Source organism: Phyllopteryx taeniolatus, chromosome 9 (genome assembly GCF_024500385.1).
Source record: "Phyllopteryx taeniolatus isolate TA_2022b chromosome 9, UOR_Ptae_1.2, whole genome shotgun sequence".
NCBI lineage: Eukaryota > Metazoa > Chordata > Actinopteri > Syngnathiformes > Syngnathidae > Phyllopteryx > Phyllopteryx taeniolatus.
In genome coordinates this window covers 12602241-12626079 of record NC_084510.1, presented here as the reverse complement: position 1 = coordinate 12626079, position 23839 = coordinate 12602241, and the positions used below count along the sequence as shown (strand labels likewise).

At 43.5% G+C, this 23839-nt stretch overlaps 1 protein-coding gene across 3 annotated transcripts; it reads left to right on the top strand.

The window, feature by feature from the left end:
- Positions 1 to 13565: 13565 nt before the first annotated feature.
- LOC133484183 (dynein axonemal intermediate chain 1-like) lies at positions 13566 to 22903 on the top strand. 3 transcript variants are annotated; one of them, XM_061786394.1, is made up of 20 exons: positions 13566 to 13796; positions 14345 to 14383; positions 14546 to 14605; positions 14698 to 14778; positions 14924 to 15053; positions 15273 to 15304; positions 15483 to 15629; positions 15789 to 15848; positions 15934 to 16047; positions 16147 to 16231; positions 16338 to 16455; positions 17182 to 17225; positions 17310 to 17557; positions 18782 to 18862; positions 19051 to 19138; positions 19297 to 19376; positions 20198 to 20346; positions 20862 to 20961; positions 22414 to 22599; positions 22746 to 22903. In XM_061786394.1, the coding sequence occupies exons 1-20, from the start codon at positions 13782 to 13784 to the stop codon at positions 22827 to 22829; spliced, it is 1941 nt and encodes a 646-aa protein (XP_061642378.1). In that variant the 5' UTR covers positions 13566 to 13781; the 3' UTR covers positions 22830 to 22903. The 3 variants fall into 3 exon arrangements, with proteins under 3 accessions (XP_061642378.1, XP_061642380.1, XP_061642379.1); XM_061786395.1 differs by having other exon boundaries at positions 13567 to 13796; positions 17310 to 17376; positions 19329 to 19376; XM_061786396.1 differs by lacking the exon at positions 19297 to 19376 and having other exon boundaries at positions 17310 to 17376.
- The last annotated feature ends 936 nt before the right edge of the window (positions 22904 to 23839 follow it).

The following is a 23839-nucleotide window of genomic DNA, read 5'->3' as shown; positions in this document are numbered from 1 at the left end:
AAACTGTTCCTCCTGATTTGAAATCAAACAGTATGAAATGTTGTATTGAACAATAAGCAACTGCTCTGCCACAACCAAAGTTTAAACAATGATTCTATGCGTGAGAGTGCAAAGTTGGGAGTGTTTTATAGTAATATCATTTTAAACCCATTTGATCAAATTTGTAGACAAGATTTAGGCTGATGGGTGTGGTCTTCTCCAATTCAGCAATCCCTCTTGCCCACGCTCTAAACTCTAAACTCTAAACTCATACCTTCTCCCTCTAGTCTTGTGTTTTTCCTCTCCTCTTGCTGGCAACTCGCCAGCTGGGTGGTCTCTGGCCAACCCCCTCCCCCTTCTTTTGTTTCCATTGTCCACTTGCGCAAACGCCCGCCGCAAGCAACCCGGTGGCGTTTTCGATCGAAGAAGCCGGCCGTGCGGCTTCGATCGCTTTTCCGAGCCGCGATCGGTTGGCGGAGCCTCAGCGAGCAACTACTGGCATCCCGTACCGGTCCCGCACGCCTCTGAGGGCCAGAGATCGGTCCGCCACCAGTTCAACCGGCAGGAAAGTTACGAGCGCAACATCTGTCATCTAGAACTAATAAAGTGTACCAACCTTCCGATTAAGAGACTGATAAAAAGGTTTCTTGTCATTTGTCCTAAAGTTTATACATATAAAAAGTGACATGGTGCCCCTTTCAAGACATTAGTTTGATTTTAACAAAGCCCCTTCCGGCTTATTCTTTTCTCCTAAATTAAATACATTTTTATTTGACCAATATACGGTACAGGTGTATTCGACGGAAAAGGAAGGAAGGAAAAAAGGAAGGCAAAAACGAAGAAAAAGCAAGGGTAGGGTTGCCGAAGCGCCTTAGTGATGGTCTTCGTTACGGGCTCAGAGAAGACTTGCATCGCACTTCCTTCTGGACGGATCTTTTATTCGCAAGCTACCCCACACGCACCAAAGCGTGGTTTCGGGGCGCGGCAGAATCGTCCTGCCCTCCACGTTCGGTTGAGTGAGTCTCTGCCGCCTCGTGGTGGGAGGCGGGGTTTCCTGGCTGTGCGCCAGTTTCTTCTGCATCTTGAAAAACGAGAGCGAGTGAGCGAGCTTCGGCCTTTTATGCACAGGAGAGGGAGGGTCTGGCCCAGGGACCAAACGGGAGACAGACCGCACCTCTTAGTATTAATTTTCATCCTAGGATTATTTGTGGTTTTAAACCAGTGGAAATCCATCCATCCATCCATCCATTTTCTGAGCCGCTTCTCCTCACTAGGGTTGCGGGCGTGCTGGAGCCTATCCCAGCTGTCATCGGGCAGGAGGCGGGGTACACCCTGAACTGGTTGCCAGCCAATCGCAGGGCACATACAAACAAACAACCATTCGCACTCACAGTCACACCTACGGGCAATTTTAGAGTCTCCAATTTTATGCATGTTTTTGGGATGTGGGAGGAAACCGGAGTGCCCGGAGAAAACCCACGCAGGCACGGGGAGAACATGCAAACTCCACACAGTCGGGGCTAGGGATTGAACCCGGGTCCTCAGAACTGTGAGGCTGACGCTCTAACCAGTCGGCCACCGTGCCGCCACCAGTGGAAATAGGAAATAATTTATTGGATCTAAGATAAAGAAATTGGTTCCCAGCTGTGCATTGTCATGCGCACACCCTATTTAATCTATGCAATGAGTGTTTCAATTGTATGTGGTGACTGAGAGCACTTTTAATATTTGCGATGTGACATTTGAGTTGTTTGAGGTGAAACATCTCATGTGATTCAGTTGGCAAACAGATTTGACATCAGACCTGTAGCAAACAATCATTAGTGACACTGGTGTCATGATTTATATTGGGAGCATTCGTGCAAAGTTCGTAAAATATCAAACAGACATTTGAATTCGGAGAAATCTGTGGCACAGCTCACGGCTTGCAGTAACGCTACATCGTCAGCGGGTGTCGCTTGTGTTCCATCAATTGTCCCAGAGGGCATTGCATGTATTTCAAAGGAACAAATGGTTCTTTGAACTTTATTTTGGCATCCTTTGAACAGCGGATTTTCCAAACTTTTGGTCGGTATCTTGGTCCTACGCACCAAGTGGGGTCTTTGATGACTGGAAGCCCAGGTTTCTTGGGGAGCTGTTAATTAGTTTAGGGTTCAGGTGACATAAACCAGGCTTGTGTGACCATCTGGCTCAGCGGGGCAGAAGGCAAGGATGCAGAACTATCAGTGGTTGGGTGTTGCTGGGGACATCTGGTTGATGGTGTGTCCGTTACACGTGTATTTGGATAAAATGCCTCCACAAACTCCAAGTGGAAGAAAATATAAAGTTCATTACCCCTTTGGAGCTTTGTCGATCCCTTGCTCAAGGGAACCTTGACAGTGTGCATGAAGCAGGCTAGCAACTCCGTCACAATCTCTGTATTTTTTTTTTCGTTCGCAGTGGGAATCAAACTCTCTGGTCTGAAGTCAAGTCCTTACAGACTAATACACTGCCGCCCTAACATCTCTAATAACTCATTTTGTTTCTGCTGTCCAGCCCTTGGCAAACATCCACGGCAGTGTCTTGATTCAGTAAGTCATAAGACTCAACCATGCCAGGTCAGTAACTTCTCAAGTCCCATCTGTGTAGTTTGATTGAGAGGTGGTGTGGCAAAACCTATTCATTACAAAGTGGAATTACAATCCACATGGTCGCTGGATAAAAGCAAGCCTATAGAAGAATACCACTGCAAGGTAACAGCTGCTACATGAAGACTAAAGGCAAAAGTGATACTATTTAAATTTTAAGCAGACACTGCAAAGTGAAGTTATGAAATCTGAGGAGACTGTCAGCACGGTCCACAGCAGCATTGATGGCCATTTTGTGTAACACATTTGCTGTTATTCTTCTGCTCCTTCTATGTCTTGTCTTTCAGTGAACCTGTGGAGTCCCTTAAAACGCTGACAGACTGATGGTGCTGGCTGCCAATGAAGAACGCAGGCATCGGAACGAGCAGAAATACCTGCTGACTTCTTGACGGAAAAGGAAGAAATTAAGCAAAAGCGACAACCTTGGTGCTCCCTCATCACAGGGGTCTGAGGAAGCACTGGGACACATGGAACGCAATCATTGGGTTAATTAGGACATGGGGTGCGTTATTTTAAAAGTATTTGAAGAAGTTTATGATTAATAGAGAAGTCGAAAAAACAACAACAACTGAATAATAGATGAAAGAACAAGCGTATTTGAAGAGAGCAAGCCACAATGTAAGCTCAAAGCTACAATACATGAATCAAAACGATTTCTTCCTGAAGAATTGGAAGCGAAAAGACTCCTGGTGAAGTCAGTCCACAGGGAGCAAAGAAGTAAAGTACGGCCTGGTACACACATAAAGACAATTGGCCTGTTCTTGTGTCGATTTTGCCCCTTCCCGACCAAGCACGTCAAACGCCAGACAATGTTAATCTTATAAAATTATTTTAAAAGATTTTCCTTAGGTCTGATGTGTGTTAAGAGTGAATTTGTCCTGATTTTAGGGTCCGAAAAGGTCGGGGCCGACAATCTTAAATAATGAACGTGTTCAATATTTACGACAACAAGTCTTCGTGTGTGGGGGAGAGCAGCATGATGCCAAGAATTGTGACGTGGAACAGAATATAGCCAATAAAGAAGCACCTTGACTCAACAAAAGGAAAATACCATAAATAAAAACAAGCATGTCTTACCCATTGTCTTTTTAAAAAAAAAATGAATTATATGTATAAAAGTGGGTTCCCTAGACGGCATGAAGTCATTTTTTGAGGACAACGCCATTTTACAAGGCTCCTGGCTCCGGGAACCTTCGGGAAACATGGACGCATACCCGGAAGTGTTTCTTCTTCAATTTTGTTAGATTACATGTGATGAGGCGAGATTTCATGATATGGCAGTGGAACAGAATCTTTATGTGTAGGGTGTTCTATGTTGATATTATTGTAGTACACCACACACAATGAAGATAAAGATAAAAAAATATTTGAATATTTATCCATCCATCCATCCATCCATTCTCTACCGCTTATCCGGGTCGGGTCGCGGGGGCAGTAGCTTCAGCAGGGACGCCCAGACTTCCCTCTCCCCAGCCACTTCATCCAGCTCTGAATATTTATATAGTTAAAAATGTAAAATAATTAATGGTGGTCTCTACTTCTTATCATGGTCAGAATGGATGATAAACGATGAAAAGCATAGTTTTTTTCCAACTAAATTATTTGATTACAACTGATTTCTGATTTAGTTTAGATTATGCCAGCGATGCAGTTTCATGAAAAGTTTTGGTGATTTTGATAGTGGTAATGGAGCCTCAAATTATTACTTGCCAGGATGGATGGAGAAAATGATGAATGGGAGATATCTGGGGTGAGACTACGCTAAGAGGTTTGAGGGTCCCCTACCTTCTTGAAATTGAGAGATGCATCTTGGGTATTGATTTATGCACAGGGCTACTAGTTAGACACACACTTCTGAAACAAATTGACTAAAATCACTTTAATTATATGTTGTTATTAATAATTAATGCCGCGACTCTAGTCCGGATGAGCGGTACAGAAAATGGATGAATGGACAGATAGATATATATCTGTCAGTGGTTCTTAAACTGAGACATTTAATGTTCAAACAGATGAACCTGATTGTTTATTTGCAAATATTCTCTCATTTTGATGCCTGCAACACATTCCAACAAAGTTAGGAAAGTCAAGGATTGCTTAAAAAAAAACCCACCTGTTTGGAGCATTCCGCAGGTGAACAGGTTAGATGGAAAGAGGTGAGTGTCCCGATTGGGTTTAAAAGGAGCATTCCTGAAAGGTTCAGTTGTTCACAAGCAAGGATAGGGTGAGGTTCACCACTTTGTGAACAACTGTGTGAGCAAATAGTCCAACAGTTTACGAACAATGTTTCTCAACATTCAATTGCAAGGAATTCACTATGTATGGGCCATAATATCATCAGAATATTGAGAGAATCTGGAAAAATGTCTACATGTAACGGGCAAGGCCGAAAACCAACATTGAATGCCCGTGAGTTTTCAATCCTGTCTCCTTAGTTGCAGAGATGAGGCAATTTTTCTAAGTGTGACTATGACGAGGCATCAATGAATTATTAATGCAGACTACGGGTTTACATGAATAAGCTTATAATACTGTGTTGTGATTGCTTGTGTATGGCTGTAATACAGTGACGTGGATTGTTGCACATGGGATAAAGGCCACTTCAAATTGATTTTATTAAAATTTAGCAAGAGATGGTAAACTGCATAATCATAATTAATAAACATAATCATTTCAAGCTTTTCTCCAGTCTTTTGTCCTAATTTTATTTGTTTACTGGTCCGTTGAGTAGTACCTGTTGCGTTCAAAGAAATTTTTTTTGTCACTCAGTAGAAAAAAGCAATGTTGTCACGAGGAAAGTTTTTTACATAATCCATCCATCCATCCATTCTCTACCGCTTATCCGGGTCGGGTCGCGGGGGCAGTAGCTTCAGCAGGGACGCCCAGACTACCCTCTCCCCAGCCACTTCATCCAGCTCTTCCGGGGGGATCCCGAGGCGTTCCCAGGCCAGCCGAAGGATGTAGTCTCTCCAGCGCGTCCTGGGTCGTCCCCGGGGTCTCCTCCCGGTGGGACATGCCCGGAACACCTCACCAGGGAGGCGTCCGGGAGGCATCCGAATCAGATGCCCCAGCCACCTCATCTGGCTCCTCTCAATGCGGAGGAGTAGCGGCTCTACTCTGAGATCCTCCTGGATGACCGAGCTTCTCACCCTATCTTTAAGGGAGAGCCCGGACACCCTGCGGAGGAAACTCATTTCGGCCGCTTGTATCCGGGATCTTGTTCTTTCGGTCACGACCCACAGCTCATGACCATAGGTGAGGGTAGGAACGAAGATCGACCGGTAAATTGAGAGCTTCGCCTTTCGGCTTAGCTCTTTCTTTACCACAACGGACCGATACAAAGTCCGCATCACTGCAGACGCTGCACCGATCCGCCTGTCGATCTCCCGTTCCATTCTTCCCTCACTCGTGAACAAGACCCCAAGATACTTGAATTCCTCCACTTGGGGCAGGATCTCATCCCCGACCTGGAGATGGCATGCCACCCTTTCCCGACTGAGGACCATGGTCTCAGATTTGGAGGTGCTGATTCTCATCCCAGCCGCTTCACACTCGGCTGCGAACTGCTCCAATGAGAGTTGGAGGTCACGGCTTGATGAAGCCAACAGAACCACATCATCTGCAAAAAGCAGAGATGCAATACTGAGGCCACCAAACCGGACCCCCGCTACGCCTCGGCTGCGCCTAGAAATTCTGTCCATAAAAGTTATGAACAGAATCGGCGACAAAGGGCAGCCTTGGCGGAGTCCAACCCTCACCGGGAACGAGTCCGACTTACTGCCGGATATGCGGACCAAACTCTGACTCCGGTCGTACAGGGACCGAACAGCCCGTATCAGGGGGTTCGGTACCCCATACTCCCGAAGCACTCTCCACAGGACTCCCCGAGGGACACGGTCGAACGCCTTCTCCAAGTCCACAAAACACATGTAGACTGGTTGGGCGAACTCCCATGCACCCTCGAGGACCCTGCCGAGGGTGTAGAGCTGGTCCACTGTTCCACGGCCAGGACGAAAACCACACTGCTCCTCCTGAATCTGAGATTCGACTTCCCGACGGACCCTCCTCTCCAGCACCCCTGAATAGACCTTACCAGGGAGGCTGAGCAGTGTGATCCCCCTGTAGTTGGAACACACCCTCCGGTCCCCCTTCTTAAAAAAGGGGACCACCACCCCAGTCTGCCAATCCAGAGGCACTGTCCCCGATGTCCACGCGATGTTGCAGAGGCGTGTCAACCAGGACAGCCCCACAACATCCAGAGCCTTTAGGAACTCCGGGCGAATCTCATCCACCCCCGGGGCCCTGCCACCGAGGAGCTTTTTAACTACCTCGGTGACCTCAAACCCAGAGATAGGAGAGCCCGCCACAGAGAACCCACACTCTGCTTCCCCATGGGAAGGCGTGTCGGTGGAATTGAGGAGGTCTTCGAAGTATTCTCCCCACCGACTCACAACGTCCCGAGTCGAGGTCAGCAGCGCCCCATCCCCACTATACACAGTGTTGGTGGTGCACTGCTTTCCTCTCCTGAGACGTCGGATGGTGGACCAGAATTTCCTCGAAGCCGTCCGGAAGTCTTTCTCCATGGCCTCACCGAACTCCTCCCATGCCCGGGTTTTTGCTTCAGTGACCACCAGAGCTGCATTCCGCTTGGCCAGCCGGTACCCATCAGCTGCCTCAGGAGTCCCACAGGCCAAAAAGGCCTGATAGGACTCCTTCTTCAGCTTGACGGCATCCCTCACCGTTGGTGTCCACCAACGGGTTCGGGGATTGCCGCCACGACAGGCACCGACCACCTTACGGCCACAGCTCCGGTCGGCCGCCTCAGCAATGGAGGCGCGGAACATGGTCCACTCGGACTCGATGTCCCCCGCCTCCCCCGGAACATGAGCAAAGTTCTGTCGGAGGTGGGAGTTGAAACTCCTTCTGACAGGGGATTCTGCCAGACGTTCCCAGCAGACCCTCACAATACGTTTGGGCCTGCCACGTCGGACCGGCATCTTCCCCCACCATCGGAGCCAACTCACCACCAGGTGGTGATCAGTTGACAGCTCCGCCCCTCTCTTCACTCGAGTGTCCAAGACATGCGGCCGCAAGTCCAATGACACGACCACAAAGTCGATCATCGAACTGCGACCTAGGGTGTCCTGGTGCCAAGTGCACGTGTGGACACCCTTATGCTTGAACATGGTGTTCGTTATGGACAATCCGTGACAGAAGTCCAATAACAGAACACCGCTTGGGTTCTGATCGGGGGGGCCGTTCCTCCCAATCGCGCCCTTCCAGGTCTCACTGTCATTGCCCACGTGAGCATTGAAGTCCCCAGCGGGAGCGCTCTCCAGCACCCCCTCCAAGGACTCCAAAAAGGGTGGGTACTCTGAACTGCTGTTTGGTGCATAGGCACAAACAACAGTCAGGACCCGTCCCCCCACCCGAAGGCGGAGGGAGGCTACCCTCTCGTCCACCGGGGTGAACCCCAACGTACAGGCGCCGAGCCGGGGGGCAATAAGTATACCCACACCTGCTCGGCGCCTCTCACCATGGGCAACTCCAGAGTGGAAGAGAGTCCAACCCCTCTCGAGAGGACTGGTACCAAAGCCCCAGGTGTGTGTGGAGGCGAGTCCGACTATATTGAGTCGGAACTTCTCGACCTCACACACCAGCTCGGGCTCCTTCCCTGCCAGAGAGGTGACATTCCACGTCCCTAGAGCCAGCTTCTGTAGCCGGGGATCGGATCGCCAAGGTTCCCGCCTTCGGCCACCGCCCAGCTCACACTGCACCCGACCCCTATGGCCCCTCCCACAGGTGGTGAGCCCATGGGAAGGGGGACCCACGTTACCCTTTCGGGCTGTGCCCGGCCGGGCCCCATGGGTGCAGGCCCGGCCACCAGGCGCTCGCCTTCGAGCCCCACCACCAGGCCTGGCTCCAGTGGGGGGCCCCGGTGGCCCGCGTCCGGGCAAGGGAAAACGAAGTCCATTGTTTGTCGTCATCATTAGGGGTCTTTGAGCCGTGCTTTGTCTGGTCCCTCACCTAGGACCTGTTTGTCATGGGTGACCCTGCCAGGGGCATAAAGCCCCAGACAACTTAGCTCCTAGGATCACTGGGACACACAAACCCCTCCACCACGACAAGGTGACGGCTCAAGGAGGGGCCGTTTTTTACATAACCTACAAGTATATTTATATTTACTACAGTCTTAGTGTCCTCATAGGCCACATAATTTTCATGGCATATTTGTTCCCTCCCACGCTTTGTCAGTAGCGGCAGCTTGACTGAATAATGATGGTAATCAGCCTCTCATTATAGAAACAGTGTTTTCAACAATGATCCATTACATCATGTAGAGGCAAGAAGTCTGGCTTGATTAAACTTTGAACTTCATTCCATTGTGCTAGCTTACAATAGAATTCATCAAGTCCAATAATTATTTAATAATTAACACTTGTCCAATCTTAAACAGACACCCATGATGTTGTATTGGCTTATTCTCAGAAAGTGCTTCTTTCCCTTTTCTCTATAACATGTTTCATTTCTCATTTTACAGAAGCATGTTAAACAAATTTACAAAGATGTTTTTCCTACTCGGTGGTATGGTACTGCAATCCAAATTGTTCGAGATGATGAAAACCTGTGGGTGGGAGGGCTTCAGCTTTACAGCATCCACTGCAATCTTGTAGGCATCACACGTATTAGGGAAGAACTAGAAAGAAAACTTGTTATCCATCATAAAAATGATAATAATCAAATGCAGGGACAATTAGGGTACGCGCACACAACACACAAAAAGTGTAACAGCCTTGTGCACTAGCAATACACGTAGTCCACAAACAAGCACAGTGCAGCTCCACTTGTGGCTACAGTGGCAGACATCTTGGCTCGCCATATGTTTCTGGCAGAATGTCAAACCGGTTAACTCATTTGAAACAGCATCACGCAAAGGTGAAGTACGAACACAAATTGTAGCTGCATTTATACAACCTCCCCCGGATTCTCGATAAAGCTAAACCAATATCAAATGTCATTGGTGTTTTAACAACAACAACAACAACAATACTAATGATAATTGATGATTATAATGATAATAATTTACACTATTCAAACTGCTACTGTTGCATTTGTCTGCATCCTTCATTTTAAATGTCATAATTTGTCATTTGTTGCCATTTACACATAAGCTTTTTTTTTTTTTGCATTTTGTTCACTTACTGTACCAAATGTGAACTGAACCACAACCTTAAAAGCAAGGTACTTATCGAACCATGATTTTTAACGCGGCCTACCATTATTTCCCTAGCCATTATACATTTATGCGGTTTGACTGTGATACACAGTCCCCTGAGGGCAACCATAACTAACAATGTGGCTCGTGATGAAAGCAAGTTTGACACCCCTCTCCGAAGTCATATGAAACAAGTAATGGAATCTACAGTGGTTCAGTTTTGAAAAGTTACACAGGCTGGAATGCAGGTTATTTAATAGTCGTGTCAAAGTGCGAGGATTATTTCTCAGAGAAACTACAGTACGAGTAGCTATCAGTGACCTTCGTCACTTTGCCATACATCATTGAATTTTAATGTGATGGAATGACCAAATTCTCTTTTTTGGAGAGAACATCCCTTTCACCTTGAAGAACCTATGAACACTCAAGAAATCCTAATTATTGCGCTAATGTTATGTTTGACTAAAAATGACCAACAGTCTATTATATTGCAATTGGTTCAAAATAGCTTTTAAAAAGAAGTAGGGCTGGGCGATTGATCAATTTTATTGACTGATTTTTGAAGTTTATTTGTCAGGGTGTTTTTAAAATTTTTTTTTAACAGCTTCCATAGTTCAGATCTGGAACACCTCACCAGGGAGGCGTCCGGGAGACATCCGAATCATGTGCCCCAAGCACCTCATCTGGCTCCTCTCAATGTGGAGGAGCAGCGGCTCTACTCTGAGATCCTCCCGGATGACCGAGCTTCTCATCCTATCTGTAAGGGAGAGCCTGGACACCCTGCGGAGGAAACTCATTCTGACCATAGGTGAGGGTAGGAACGTAGATCGACCTGTAAATTGCACGTGAGGACACCCTTATGCTTGAACATGGTGTTCATTATGGACAATCCATGATGAGCACAGAAGTCCAATAACAGAACACCGCTCGGGTTCTGATCGGGGGTGGGGGGGACTGGTACCAGAGCCCAAGCTCTGTGTGGAGGCGAGCCCGACTATATCTAGTCGGAACTTCTTGACCTCACACGCCAGCTCGGGCTCCTTCCCTGCCAGAGAGGTGACATTCCACGTCCCTAGAGCCAGTTTCTGTAGCCGGGGATCAGATCGCCGAGGTCCCTGCCTTCGGCCACTGCCCAGCTCGCACTGCACCCGACCCCTATGGCCCCTCCCACAGGTGGTGAGCCCATGGGAAGGGGGACCCACGTTACCCTTTCGGGCCGTGCCCGGCCGAGCCACATGGGTGCAGGCCCGGCCACCAGGCGCTCGCCTTCGAGCCCCACCTCCAGGCCAGGCTCCAGATGGGGGCCCCGGTGACCCGTGTCCGGGCAAGGGAAAACTGAGTCCATAGTTTGTCGTCATCATAAGGGGTCTTTGCGTCGTGCTTTGTCTGGTCCCTCACCTCGGACCTGTTTGTCATGGGTGACCCCACCAGCGGCATACAGCCCCAGACAATTTAGCTCCTAGGATCATTGGGACACACAAACCCCTCCACCACGATAAGGTGACGGCTTCCAGGAGGGGGTATAAGTTTTATATAATATAAATATTTAAAAATATGTACTTCTATGTAGGACGGTATGGAATTATATGGCCTTTTAAAGTTTTATATAATATAAATATTTAAAGGCCATATCCATCCATACATTGAAGCTAACATAGCTCGTTAACTAATTGTCTATAACAAAGATGATCACACATGGGCCTCAAGCGTGCTAAATATACTGTATCTGTGTGCTACAGCAGGACAAGTTACGATCCAAAAGACACCAGCAATTCAACTTCTGAATGACAAAAAAAAAAATAATTGTTCTGAAGGGGCCCTGCGATTGGCTGGCGACCAGTTCAGGGTGTCCCCCGCCTCTCGCCCAAAGATAGCTGGGATAGGTTCCAGCACGCCCGCAACCCTAGTGAGGATAAGCGGTACAGGAAATAGATGAATGGATGGATGGTTCTGAAGGGGCCAAGTCAAAGTCCGGACTTGAATCTGATTGAAATGTTGTGGCATGACCTTAAAAAGGCCGATGATGCTTGAAAACCCTCCAGTGTTGCTGAATTAAAACAATACTGAAAAGAAGAGTGGGCCACAATATCGCCACAGAAACATAAAAGACTCATTGCCAGTTGTAGAAAACATTTGAGTTGTTCAGATGTTGCTGCTGAGGTACTTATCGAACCATGATTCGATAATAACTGCCCAGTCAGTTATTAGGTATAGGGGCAATTACTTTTTCACACAGGGCCAAGTAGCTTCGAATAGTTTTTTTCCCCTTAATAAAAAAATATCACAATTTAAAAACTACATTTTTATGTTTAATTGGGTTGTATTTGACTTTCTCTGATATTTTGTTTGATGATCTTAATCACTAAATTGGGGAAATTATGGAAAAATAACTTCTGCTAAATGTGGTGTAAATTGATCGATTCGCACACATTTTTTGGACCCGTCGCTGGCCAGGTCGCTTGTGACGTTACTCCAACCTGCCGTGATGAATTTTATCAGCTACAAATGCCTTTTAACTGTGCTATTTTTATTCATAAAGGTTTTTACAGATTCACTATTTTCTCAAGACGACTTATCACAGGGCAATTATAATTATATCACTGGAATCGTCTTTAAGAGATCTGTCAAATAATGCTCGTTTGATGTCAATCAATGAATCTTTGAAATTTTACACACTGTATTATGTGTATCATCTTATTTGATATGACATAATTAGCTGAATAGCTTCCACTTACCTTTAAATCACTTTGGGCTCTGTCTCAATCATCGACTCGTTCTACATTAGATTATTATTATTTTTTATGTGCAATATAAGTGAGAAGAATGAGTTGGTAAATTGAATGAATGAATGACACACAAATTGAGGAAATCCCTCCCTTTGCTGCAGAATGACAAGTCACTGTCATGGTCTGTGTTTTGGTTTGGGTTGTGTTTAGTTTTGTTCCATGTTTTCCTGTGTTCCATGTTTGTCGTGTGGTCATTAGACTGTTGTGTCCACCTGTTCTTGTCTACCTTGTGTCGACCAATCAGCTCTTTCCAGCCACTCGTGTCTTGTCCAGGTGTTCCTCATTGTCTCGTCAATCTGTTTGCATTTAGTTCCCTGGTTTCTTTCAGTTCTTGTCGGTTCATTGTCATTGTCACATGTCTTTGCAGTATGTCATTGTGAGGTGTCTTTGTCTCTGTCTGTGCGATGTCATAGTCGCCAGTTGTCGCTCAGTTATTTCACCAGTCATGTCTTGTTACTTGTTTTGGGTTTACTCAATTGTTTCTTTGTTACTTTGTGTTTGGATTTTGGACTTTGTTAATTTAGCATTTAGACTTTTTCATGATCTTTGTTTTCCTTTGTTTTTGGAATTAAATATAATTTTTTATAGACTCCTGCACTACTGTGTTGCCTCCCTGCTTCCCTGCACTTGGGTCCTCCATGTTCTTGCCTTGCGCTCCTCGCCTTCGGACAAACCCCAAACGTGACAGTCACAGTAGATTGTGTACTTTTATTTTTGAAAGAAATATTTAGGAAACGTTTTGCTGACCGAAGAGAAATCGCAGATACATCAAATTTTAATGGTTGAAGTCATGCCAGAAATAATGAAATTGTCATCAAATTAAAATGCTAAAGCATAGTTGTGGTTGAAAAAAACATTTCACAGTTTTACAATTAATTGGTTTTATGTTTTGACGCTTCATGTAAAACAGCAAAGTAAATAATATAATTCTTATCTAATTTTTATTTTCAACATGTTCTGGATGGCAGAGCAGTAGATGCCTTTTTGTGTAGATATTCCTTTAGTGTCACATGATAATGCATGTACTACCTTTACATTAGTCACTAAGGTCTTCAAAACCTTTATTATGTCATTCCAAAGAGACTTCAAGAGAAAACAGAGCAGTTAAACATGAGGTTTGAATTAGATACACAAGTAATTGTATCTTTCGGAGATACATACAGATGAGCAACGATGAGCAAAGATCAAGTAAGTGACTGACTGGCTGGTGGTGGGCTCATTCAAACAATGAGATCTATGCCAAGAGTGATAGATAGAATATCACTCGTTAATATCTGGATAAGCATTCATTCCGTCAGTTGACTGTGGACATACTAAAGCGTACCTGGCAGTCACAAAATCATTTGCATTTGGTTTCATGTCAGTTAATTGCGGACATTCGAGCCTAGTTAGTTAACCATCTTGTTTATGCTGCAAACACACCTATTAATCAATCAAGAAATTAATCAGGACTGGTGTACAACCATGACTGTTTTTCTGTGTCCATAAAGGCATGGTTGGATGATCCACTTGTCTATACAGTCTATAGTATTTCTCATCACCCTGCTTCAATTATTTGTTGCCTAAAAATTATATTCGCCTTCTAAAGGCTCTCTCTTTTCAAAGTGTCACTGTAAGGAAATCAATTGTGTAAACCAATTACATGAAGTTAAGACAGTGAGCTTGTAACTCTTGGTACAGATCAATTGTAACCATCTTTGTTGATGTGCTTTTACAATGGACCCTCATGATCATAGGCACCTGCCAAGTCATACAAAACTACCAACAAGAAAAAGGTAAGTCGCATGCAATGCAAATTACTATAATTCTGGGTATACTGTAATGTGGGTTGTGGGCAGAACTGATATTTCAAGCCATCAGCAATAATATTAATGACTGAATGAATGAACGAATGAAATGTGTAAAAGTGAAATTTGATCACATGAAACTAATTTCAGGATGATGACGATCCAGGGAAACTTGTTAAACCTGCTGATCAACTGGAACTCTCTGAGACTGTAAGACTGACACAAATCATCCTCTTATCAATTATGCCACCAAAGGTGTCAAGCATGTAATGTATGGTCTTGGCTTGTTTCTTTACCAATAGGAGCTGAAAGAGGAAATGACAAGGACTCTGACTGCAAGAAATCCACATGCCCCCCAAAATATTGCCCACTACAAATTTAATGTAAGCCAATCACAGACAGACCCTTGTGGCTTTTTTTAAATTTTATTTATTATCCTTTACAATCCTATCCTTGTGGTTTAATCATCACCATCAACATCACCATCAGTACCACTTTTCATCTCGTTGCTGTGTTGTTTTTTTGCAGGATGGCGCTTACAAGCTGACCACCGCTGTCAATCACATGGCTGTTCACTTTGTCTTGGAGGGTTGTCTCGAACATCAAGACTTTGATGATAGTCACAGTCTGACAGCCACTGAGGAACTCACTGAAGATGGTTACTGAAATTATTAACCTTTTGTGTTGACAGAAAATTGTCAACTCCAATATGTGTGTGTTGTTATGACTGCGGTCACTGTTTTAGGTTATTGGTGTAATTTATACTTTATGCCATCTGGTGCCACCATCAATATACGTCATGAAATTCCAAAAGAGCCATTTCAAAGGTCATGTATGTCATGATGTATTTATATTAGATGATTTGATGTCTCTGCAGCAACAGGTGAGGGGGGAGAAGAATCTGATGAGGTAAGGTGTGATGTGATTTGGCTGACACTACAATACAATACAAGCACTTCTTGTTGGGTAGCAGTAGTTCATTTTAAGTCGCTTAAATTCACATTTCAACCCTTAAAAACATCCTCAAATGGTTGCTCAGTCAGGAATGGAATTTTAGCTCCAACATCTTTGTTGATTTTCCATACAGGGGGAATCTGGTGACGGAGGTGAAGAAGAGGCTGGAGAAGACGACATACCAGACAGTGCTGCCTCCAAAGCAAACAATGAGCCAAAATGTACAAATCAGTTCAACTTTATCGAAAGAGCCTCTCAAACAATCAATAATCCACTGCAGGTATGAAAGATAACTAATTTTATCGACACCCTATTTTTCCACATTATAACAGTGATATACTGTAACTTTTCACACTGGGGAGTTTAATTAACATTGTTGCACATAAAAGTATCTATAGCACAACTACACATGCAGGGTTCCTTTATTATTTTCTTGCAGGGTAGAAGCTGCCAGACTGTACCTCCTCCACGCTACAACTACTATGCCACTGCTTATCAGGTAGAGAATTCTCTTGACTTCCTTTCACCATTTTTCCATCCAGTGCAGTGCTCACTTGGGAATGACTCCTGTTTTGTCTTTGCAGTGGGACATATATGATGTTTACATGGCAGAGCTACAGAAACAAGAGGTGAAAAAAGAGAAACAGAAAGATAAAAGTTGTGAAAAAAACAAAAAGATGATGCTCATTGAGAAACCCGTAAGTCACATGAATATCAATGTCCTGCTATGCACACACACACACACATATATATATATATACTAGAAGTAACAAAATACAATGGACTAATCTCTACAGAGTGATGACATCACCCAAGTATCCAAATCAGCGAAGCTGTTGGAGCGGATGGTCAATCAGAACACTTTTAATGAAGTAGCACAAGGTGTTCAATGTTTATTCTTTGTCTATGGATGTCACATTGCATTGAAAAAAGTCTTAATATGCCACACTGATACAGTGATCTCCTCTCGCCTTGTATGTACTTTTAGATTTCAAATACTTTGAGGATGCGGCAGATGAATTTAGGGATGAGGAGGGCACTGTTCTCCCCCTGTGGAAGTTCCACTATGACAAAGCCAAAACGATGTGTGTCACTGCCCTCTGTTGGTAGGTTTGCTCACCAGCACATCAAGCACACACATACTGTAGTTCAGTGTTTCCCAACCTTCATTGAGCCAAGGCACATATTTGACAGTGGTAAAAAGAGTCAGGTATATAATTAAATGCAATTAAATTCTCTTAGGGTGCGTAAGAACGTTGATAGTGAATCCAAAACCAAACAAACACAACTCGGCAGTTTTTGCAGTATTTATTTATACCAAAAGAGCACGAAAAGCATCAGGAAAAAACAAGTAATAAAAAGTGACGTGAGAAGCGGTCGACTAGAAAAGCTAACTAGGCTCAAACACAGAACAAACAAAATGAGGTGGACGGAGTAACACGAAATAAGACGACTGGTACAAGTAAAACACTGAATCAAAAACTTCACAGGGAAAAGAACGAGAAAGAGAAAATCACAGTAGTACTTGCAAACAAAAGGTCAGACAAAATCCGTATCCACCTGTTGTTATTCACACAACAGAATATGGCTTCTTACCAGTATATCAGCTTTGTGTTCAACTAAACAGGGCTAGATTTCACGCTGAGTAAGTCAATTTGTGAATAAATTGAGACGTTAGTCATTACATATTTGTACTTTTGGGAAAATTATTGTTTGGTAGTGTGCAGTGAGATTTTTCGACTATAAAATGGTTGCCATGACTCAATAACAGTTGGAAAACATCCATAGATGAGCAGTGCATGATGGCTAATTAAATGCACCTAATTTCACAGGAATTTTATTTATCCCGATTTTTTTGGTGTGGGATTGGGATCATGTAAGTCTCAAAAGAATCATGAGTAGTCAGTCTTAATATGATTAGGATTATATTTAAAAACTCCTTCCTCTCATCCGCTGGCAGATGACTTCAACAAACAAGGCTGTGGGATGCTTCTCTTCTACACCTTGAAGAACTCTACCTTCCCTGAGTACATCTTTCCTACAGGTTCTGGTGTCCTGAGCCTCGACATTCATAAGCAACATTCCTACCTGGTAGCTGTCGGTTTCTATGATGGCTGCGTGTGTGTGTACAATTTGAAAAAGAAGGGACTGGACCCTCAGTACAAGAGCACTGTTAACACTGGCAAGCACACTGACCCTGTCTGGCAGGTGAGGGAGATGAGCAACAGGAGACTTAAGTTATCTACCACCTGCTGTCCCAAAACACTAAGTAATGGCATCCATCACACAAACAAAAAGTTAGGTTTAGCTTTTGGGTGAAATTTCAGGATGAAACTAACATGCACTGTAACCTTTACAGGGGAATTTAATTTGACCTTCGCTATACTTCTGAATGCCTGTGCAACTGTTGAATTTTTCAGTAGTTTTGGCACAACTCGCCGTTCTCCGACAGATTTATTTAAATGACGTGTTTGACCCATGAATCGACAAAGACATTTTCTTTGCTCGATGAGAATTGGTATTTAAACAATCCTCTTCTTCGGGCTGTTCACCTTCTGACATCATAGGACCAGGACGACGCCCAACAATTGAACAGCCTTTGCGAGGCTTCAAACGGGATGCTCTCAGAAGGAAGTAGCCACTGAGATTGGAATGTCACAAGAGTGTTAACAGCAGGTTGCAACAGAGCAGCGAGACTGAAAGAGTCACAGAGAGGCATAGAAGTGGATGTCATTTGAAATGTATTGGTCGAGTCGTTGAACTAACACCTGTGGTGAATTTTGCCATACGGCTCCTCATTAGAAAGCAGCAAGTTTACTTAAAATTACTGACAGATTTACCAGTGGGATGTCATTCAAAAGTTTGAAGAAGGTCAAATTAAATTCCTGTAAAGGTTATAGTGCATTTTAAGTACATCCTTAAATTTCAACTGAAAGCTGTGAATCCCTAACTTGTTGTGAGTACTGCATGGTATGTGCTGAATAATCTCTAGTAAATAAACACCACATATAACGTCCTTTCAGTTCAGACCATTTTGTTGTCATCCATCCATCCATCCATTTTCTGAGCAGCTTCTCCTCACTAGGGTCGCGGGCGTGCTGGAGCCTATCCAAGCTGTCATCGGGCAGGAGGCGGGGTACACCCTGAACTGGTTGCCAGCCAATCGCAGGGCACATAGAAACAAACAACCATCCGCACTCACACCTACGGGCAATTTAGAGTCTCCAATTAATGCATGATTTTGGGATGTGGGAGGAAACCGGAGTGCCCGGAGAAAACACGGGGAGAACATGCAAACCACACAGGCGGGGCCGGGGATTGAATCCGGCTCCTCAGAACTGTGAGGCTGACGCTCTAACCACTCAACCTCTGTGCCGCCCATTTTGTTGTCATGTGTTTTGCTTATTTGTTCATTGAGTGTTTTTCATGCAGGTACGCTGGCAGAATGACAACAGCCTCAATTTTTATTCAGTGTCTTCTGATGGCCGAGTCGTGTCATGGATGCTCGTTAAGGTTCGTTAAGAGAAATAACTGATGAATGAATATATGCGTGTTGCTTGATATACTGTATATACTTATATGTTGTCATTTATACAAAACTGCATTCAGATGCTTGTTAAGCAAATGTGCTGTTTCTGCACTTTGGATTTAAAATTTCATGTGCAGAAAAAGTGCATCACAATGTATTTGCATGTCTGCAGAATGAGCTGCTCTTCTCAGATGCTCTCAGGCTTGCACTGGATTATACTGTGTCTGATGGCCTGGAGGGTATTCAGGAACTCATTAGATGTGAGTTGCACTCAATTGGTGTGACGTCATATGCATCTATTTACTAGACATTGTCGAAATAACTGCTTTTCCTCACAGAATGCTTTACATTGCGTAGGCAGGCCAGCTTCTGTCTCTGTGTACTGCTCATTTAAGCACCGCATACCTCTTGTCTACAGCTAGTGGCACATCCTTTGACTTTCACACACAGATTGATGATCTCTTCATAGTTGGCACTGTGGAGGGGAAAATACACAAGGTATGCTGGAAGAATTTATTCCACCTCCAAGATTTGGCTGTCAGTGAACTGTCAGATGTTTGAAATACAGCAGCTGTGCCCACAAGCCCTAAAGTTGATTTAGTCTTGAGAGTGTGCACTTTATTTGTCACTGTAATCAGAGCTGCAATCCTAAATGTGAAATTCTGAAAATACCCGTCCCCACTCAAAAATACTCAACATTAAACTGCTCTTTAAAACTAAAACTAATATTACAGCCATGTTCCATTGGAACTTTATTTATCAGTAAGAAAAATACCTTGTGTTTCCGTTTAATCTGTAATAGACAAGATACCAATTTTGGGGTCATAATGAATGATCCAATTGAATTAATAGTAGCTTTTCTCTTGGCAGTTCTACCTGTTGTTGTTAAATCGCAAGTTGTGAATGACTAAACTGGAATTTTTGATTCTCCACAAGGGAGAACAGCTACATTTGCTCTTTCACCCACTCGTATTGTGTATTGAAATATACATTATATTTGAAAATTAAACATGGGATAGAATCTGGGACCGTGCATTTTGAGTCTATAAAAATAAGTTTTTGGCTATTGGCTATTTTCTTTAGATCGATTTAGAGCTGTTGTGTATCTGATGAATTGATGAGAAATCAAGTAGATGACAATAAGAATGATCAAATGAGATACAAATCAGTCATACAGTATATAACTGGTCACATACAGAGTCCTAAAAATTGTGTTACATTGTAGTTAGTGGTCCTCTTGCTGTGGGGGATATCAATAGATTCTCAAAATATTAATGAGTATGCTATAATACAATTGTTCTGATTCTCTCATTCCTTAGTGCTCAAAGAATTACTCAAGCCAGTACCTAAAGACATATGATGGCCACAACATGGCAGTGGATACCGTAAGGTGGAATCCCTATCACCCCAAGGTTTTCATCTCCTGCAGCTCGGATTGGACTGTCAAGATCTGGGACCAGGATTTCAAGTAAGACAATTCATGAATGAAGACAAAACTGAAGGCATGCAACATTTAATTTTGAATATCAAACTAACATTTTAAATTGTTAATAGTTCATAGTTTAACAATAAAATATTACAAGTTTAGCTACTTTTCATGACTTAAAAGTTTCTATTTATAATCAGATTTATTTTCACTTTTCATTTAATGAAGGTTTGAATTATCTTGTTGTTTTTGCATCTTGATATGGACATTATGTGAGCGTCTCATAAAAAAAATGGCTCTTAGTTGGAAAAATGACAAGGCTGCTAAACGTGTCTTCATGAGAATTTAGTGGGAAATCGTTCAAAAATAAATTATTTGCCCTCATTTCAAAGAGGGTGGGGTTTGAGCTTTTTGGATTGCACTGTTACAGTTAAGAGAGATATGAATGACTTTAACCACAAAAGATCTATAACTGTTTTTTCCTTTTCATAATAAAGCCTGCTTATCATTCTGATTTGTTTTCACTCAAGTAAGTTAGGCTTTCTTTCCTTTTCCAGCCCTCCAATGTTTACATTTGAGCTCAATGCATTGGTTTCCGATGTGGCTTGGGCACCGTACTCCTCTACTGTCTTTGCTGCTGTCACCACAGAAGGACTGGTAAGAATCATTTTAAAGTAACACTTCATTATGAGTTTGCTTATTCTTTATATTTATATTAAAGAGCTTTCAAAGCAATTCTGATCACCATACTTCCGCAAAGTATATGGCTCATGGGATCAATGAGGCTTAGGGACGCAAAAGTACAAATGAAAACAAAATTAAGTACCAAGGCTCTAAATTGTACATGGTTGTGTACATGTTCCCCTCGATGGGCTCCAGTGTCAACCCCGCCTCTCCCCTAAAGTCAGCTGTGATAGGCCAACAGTTGAGCCTAATGAGGATAAACAGTATAGAATTTGGATGGATTGATAGAAGTATTAGTAGTCATTAAAAAAAAAAACAACATGATTTTTAGTTTGCACTGCTGTACTCTAACTACAAAGTAGATTCTTTGTGTGCAGCTGGGTCGTCACCAGTTACTGTCGTCTGTTGTGTAGATGTTGTGGGATAAAATTTATGTAGGCATCTGACACACCCACACATAACAGTACATGAACAGCATGAACGGCATGTAGACAGAAGTGCATGCTCACTGAATTACTTGAAACGGCTCTCTCGGCTCACACGAGTGTAACACAAATTTTGCTGCTCAGTTTGGATGCAGATTGTAAAGATTAACATCATTCTACTTAAATACATAATACAGTGTTCCCTCGTTTTTTTGCGGTTAATGGGGACTAGAACCCCCAGCGAAAGGTGAAAAACCGCAAAGTAGGATTTGCTCTCCAACCCCCCGCCCCTGAGGAATTTTTGTGAATGTGTATGTGGGTACCAGAATGTTTAAAATACGTAAACAATATTTATACTTTACTGCACTGTAGATTCATTCACGCCATAATGGGTGCCACAGAAGCATAACTTTTGCCCTCTTTGATCAAATCTAAAGGTTTCACTTTTTCGCTGATGGTCATCATCATCTTCCTCTTGGGCGCCCCGGAGGAAGCTTTCGCAGGGGCACAGCACTTCGGCAGCATTGTGAGGGCTTGCTTAACTTATCAAAAAAATTATCGCTTAAACAAAAAAAGTTTGCAAACACAACAGCAAAGACGAGACTGGCGAGACACAACAAGGGAAGATGCTGGGTGAGGCTGCGATGATGCGCAGCCAATCAGCTCAAGGGATAAATTCACTCGTGCTCTCATTGGTCGATGTCGCGCCGGGAATCAACCACGCGCCTTGTATGAGTGCCCGTACAGTACAGGCATGTACAAAGCCTCTGAGTCAACTCATCTCTTTGTTTGGCATGCAGGGAAACCTTCTCTCGCGCGCATCAACATGAAACAATGCGTCTTTCCGCAATATGGCTGCATTTTATAATTTTTTTAATGTATATTTTGGAAAATCCCGCGAAGCACTGAAGCTGCAAAACATGAAGTGCGAAGTGGCGAGGGAACACTGTATGCATATTGTTTGCTCAGCCCACTAAGTGCTCTGATGTTATGTTTTCAGGTTCATGTTTTTGACCTTGCCATCAATAAGTATCAGGCTATCTGCCAGCAGCCAGTGGTGAATAAAAAGAAGACCAAGCTGACTCACATTGAGTTTAACCCTGTCGATCCCGTCGTCATAGTGGGTGATGACAGGGGCTCTGTTATCAGTCTCAAACTGTCCCCTAACCTCCGCAAGAAACCAAAGGTGAAGTATCAAGAATAGGACCAAATTATAATATAAACAAGCTTTTGATTCATTGTTATAATTATACTAGCTGCTACTGACCAGGGTCTTGCCTAATGTACATCTATTGTGCTCTTGTGTGCATATGCGCGCATACGTGTGTGTAGGGGAAAAAGGGGCGGGATTTGGTGGAAGGCCCTGAAGCGGAAGTCGCCAAGATGGAGAAGTTACTCAGTCTGCTGAGACATTGAGCAAAGTGCAGCGATAAAGTAGCCACCATTTCGTTTCATCAACACTGTAAAGTACAATAAAGTATTTCACATGAAAACAATTTGTAAATTTTTATTTATTGTATCTTCCTCGGTTCTCCCCAATGTTATAAAATGTTCACTTCTGTAGAACTCAGAATAGTAGACAGGCAACATTTGAACAAGTGCACTGCAAAGATTTCATCCATTTTCTAATACAGTAATTGTAACGATAGTTCAAAATTCGATTAGACTTGGTGGAATTATTGTGAGATTATTATAAATTTGTTTCGTGTCATCAGTTGTGTCCACCTTTCCACCAAGGATTGTGTACTTTATTGTCACTGTGCGCGTATGATGTAAGCCTTTTGAGCATTTTCCCCTCTTTGCTTCCAGTTTTTTTTGACAAACCCATCTCTAAACTGTCAAATGTTTAATTTACACTGTTGTAGCTTACATTAGGTTAAATAAAAACCTAATTAATTTAGGAGAAATGAATAAAATGGAAGTGACGCCTGCATTACTTACGGTTTAGCGTAATTTTACGTTTCAGTGTTATGAATCAAGCTATTTTGTCTCGTAAAGGGGAACCACGTCACTTTTTATAAGTATAACATTTAGGAGAAAGTGACGACAAACCTTTTATCAGTCTCGTAATATGAAGGTTGCTACATGAATTAGATAAAAGTTCTCGATAACTAGAGGTCTTTTGTCGAACCCAAACACGCACAAACGATACAGGTAGTGACTTTTTATAGAAAATGTAATGAGCTCTTGCCCTGCGATTGGCTGGCGACCGGTACAGGGTGTACCCCGCCTCTCGCCCGAAGCTAGCTGGGATAGGCTCCAACAGCCCGCGACCCTAGTGAGGTTAAGCGGTAATGAAAATTGGTGGATGCATGGATTTAATGAGATCTAACGGGAATCTACAAGGGAACAATGCAGGAAAAAACTACGAAGGACAGACAAACATTGGTAGGAACAGGCTGAGCTTGTGATGTGAGGGTGGAATG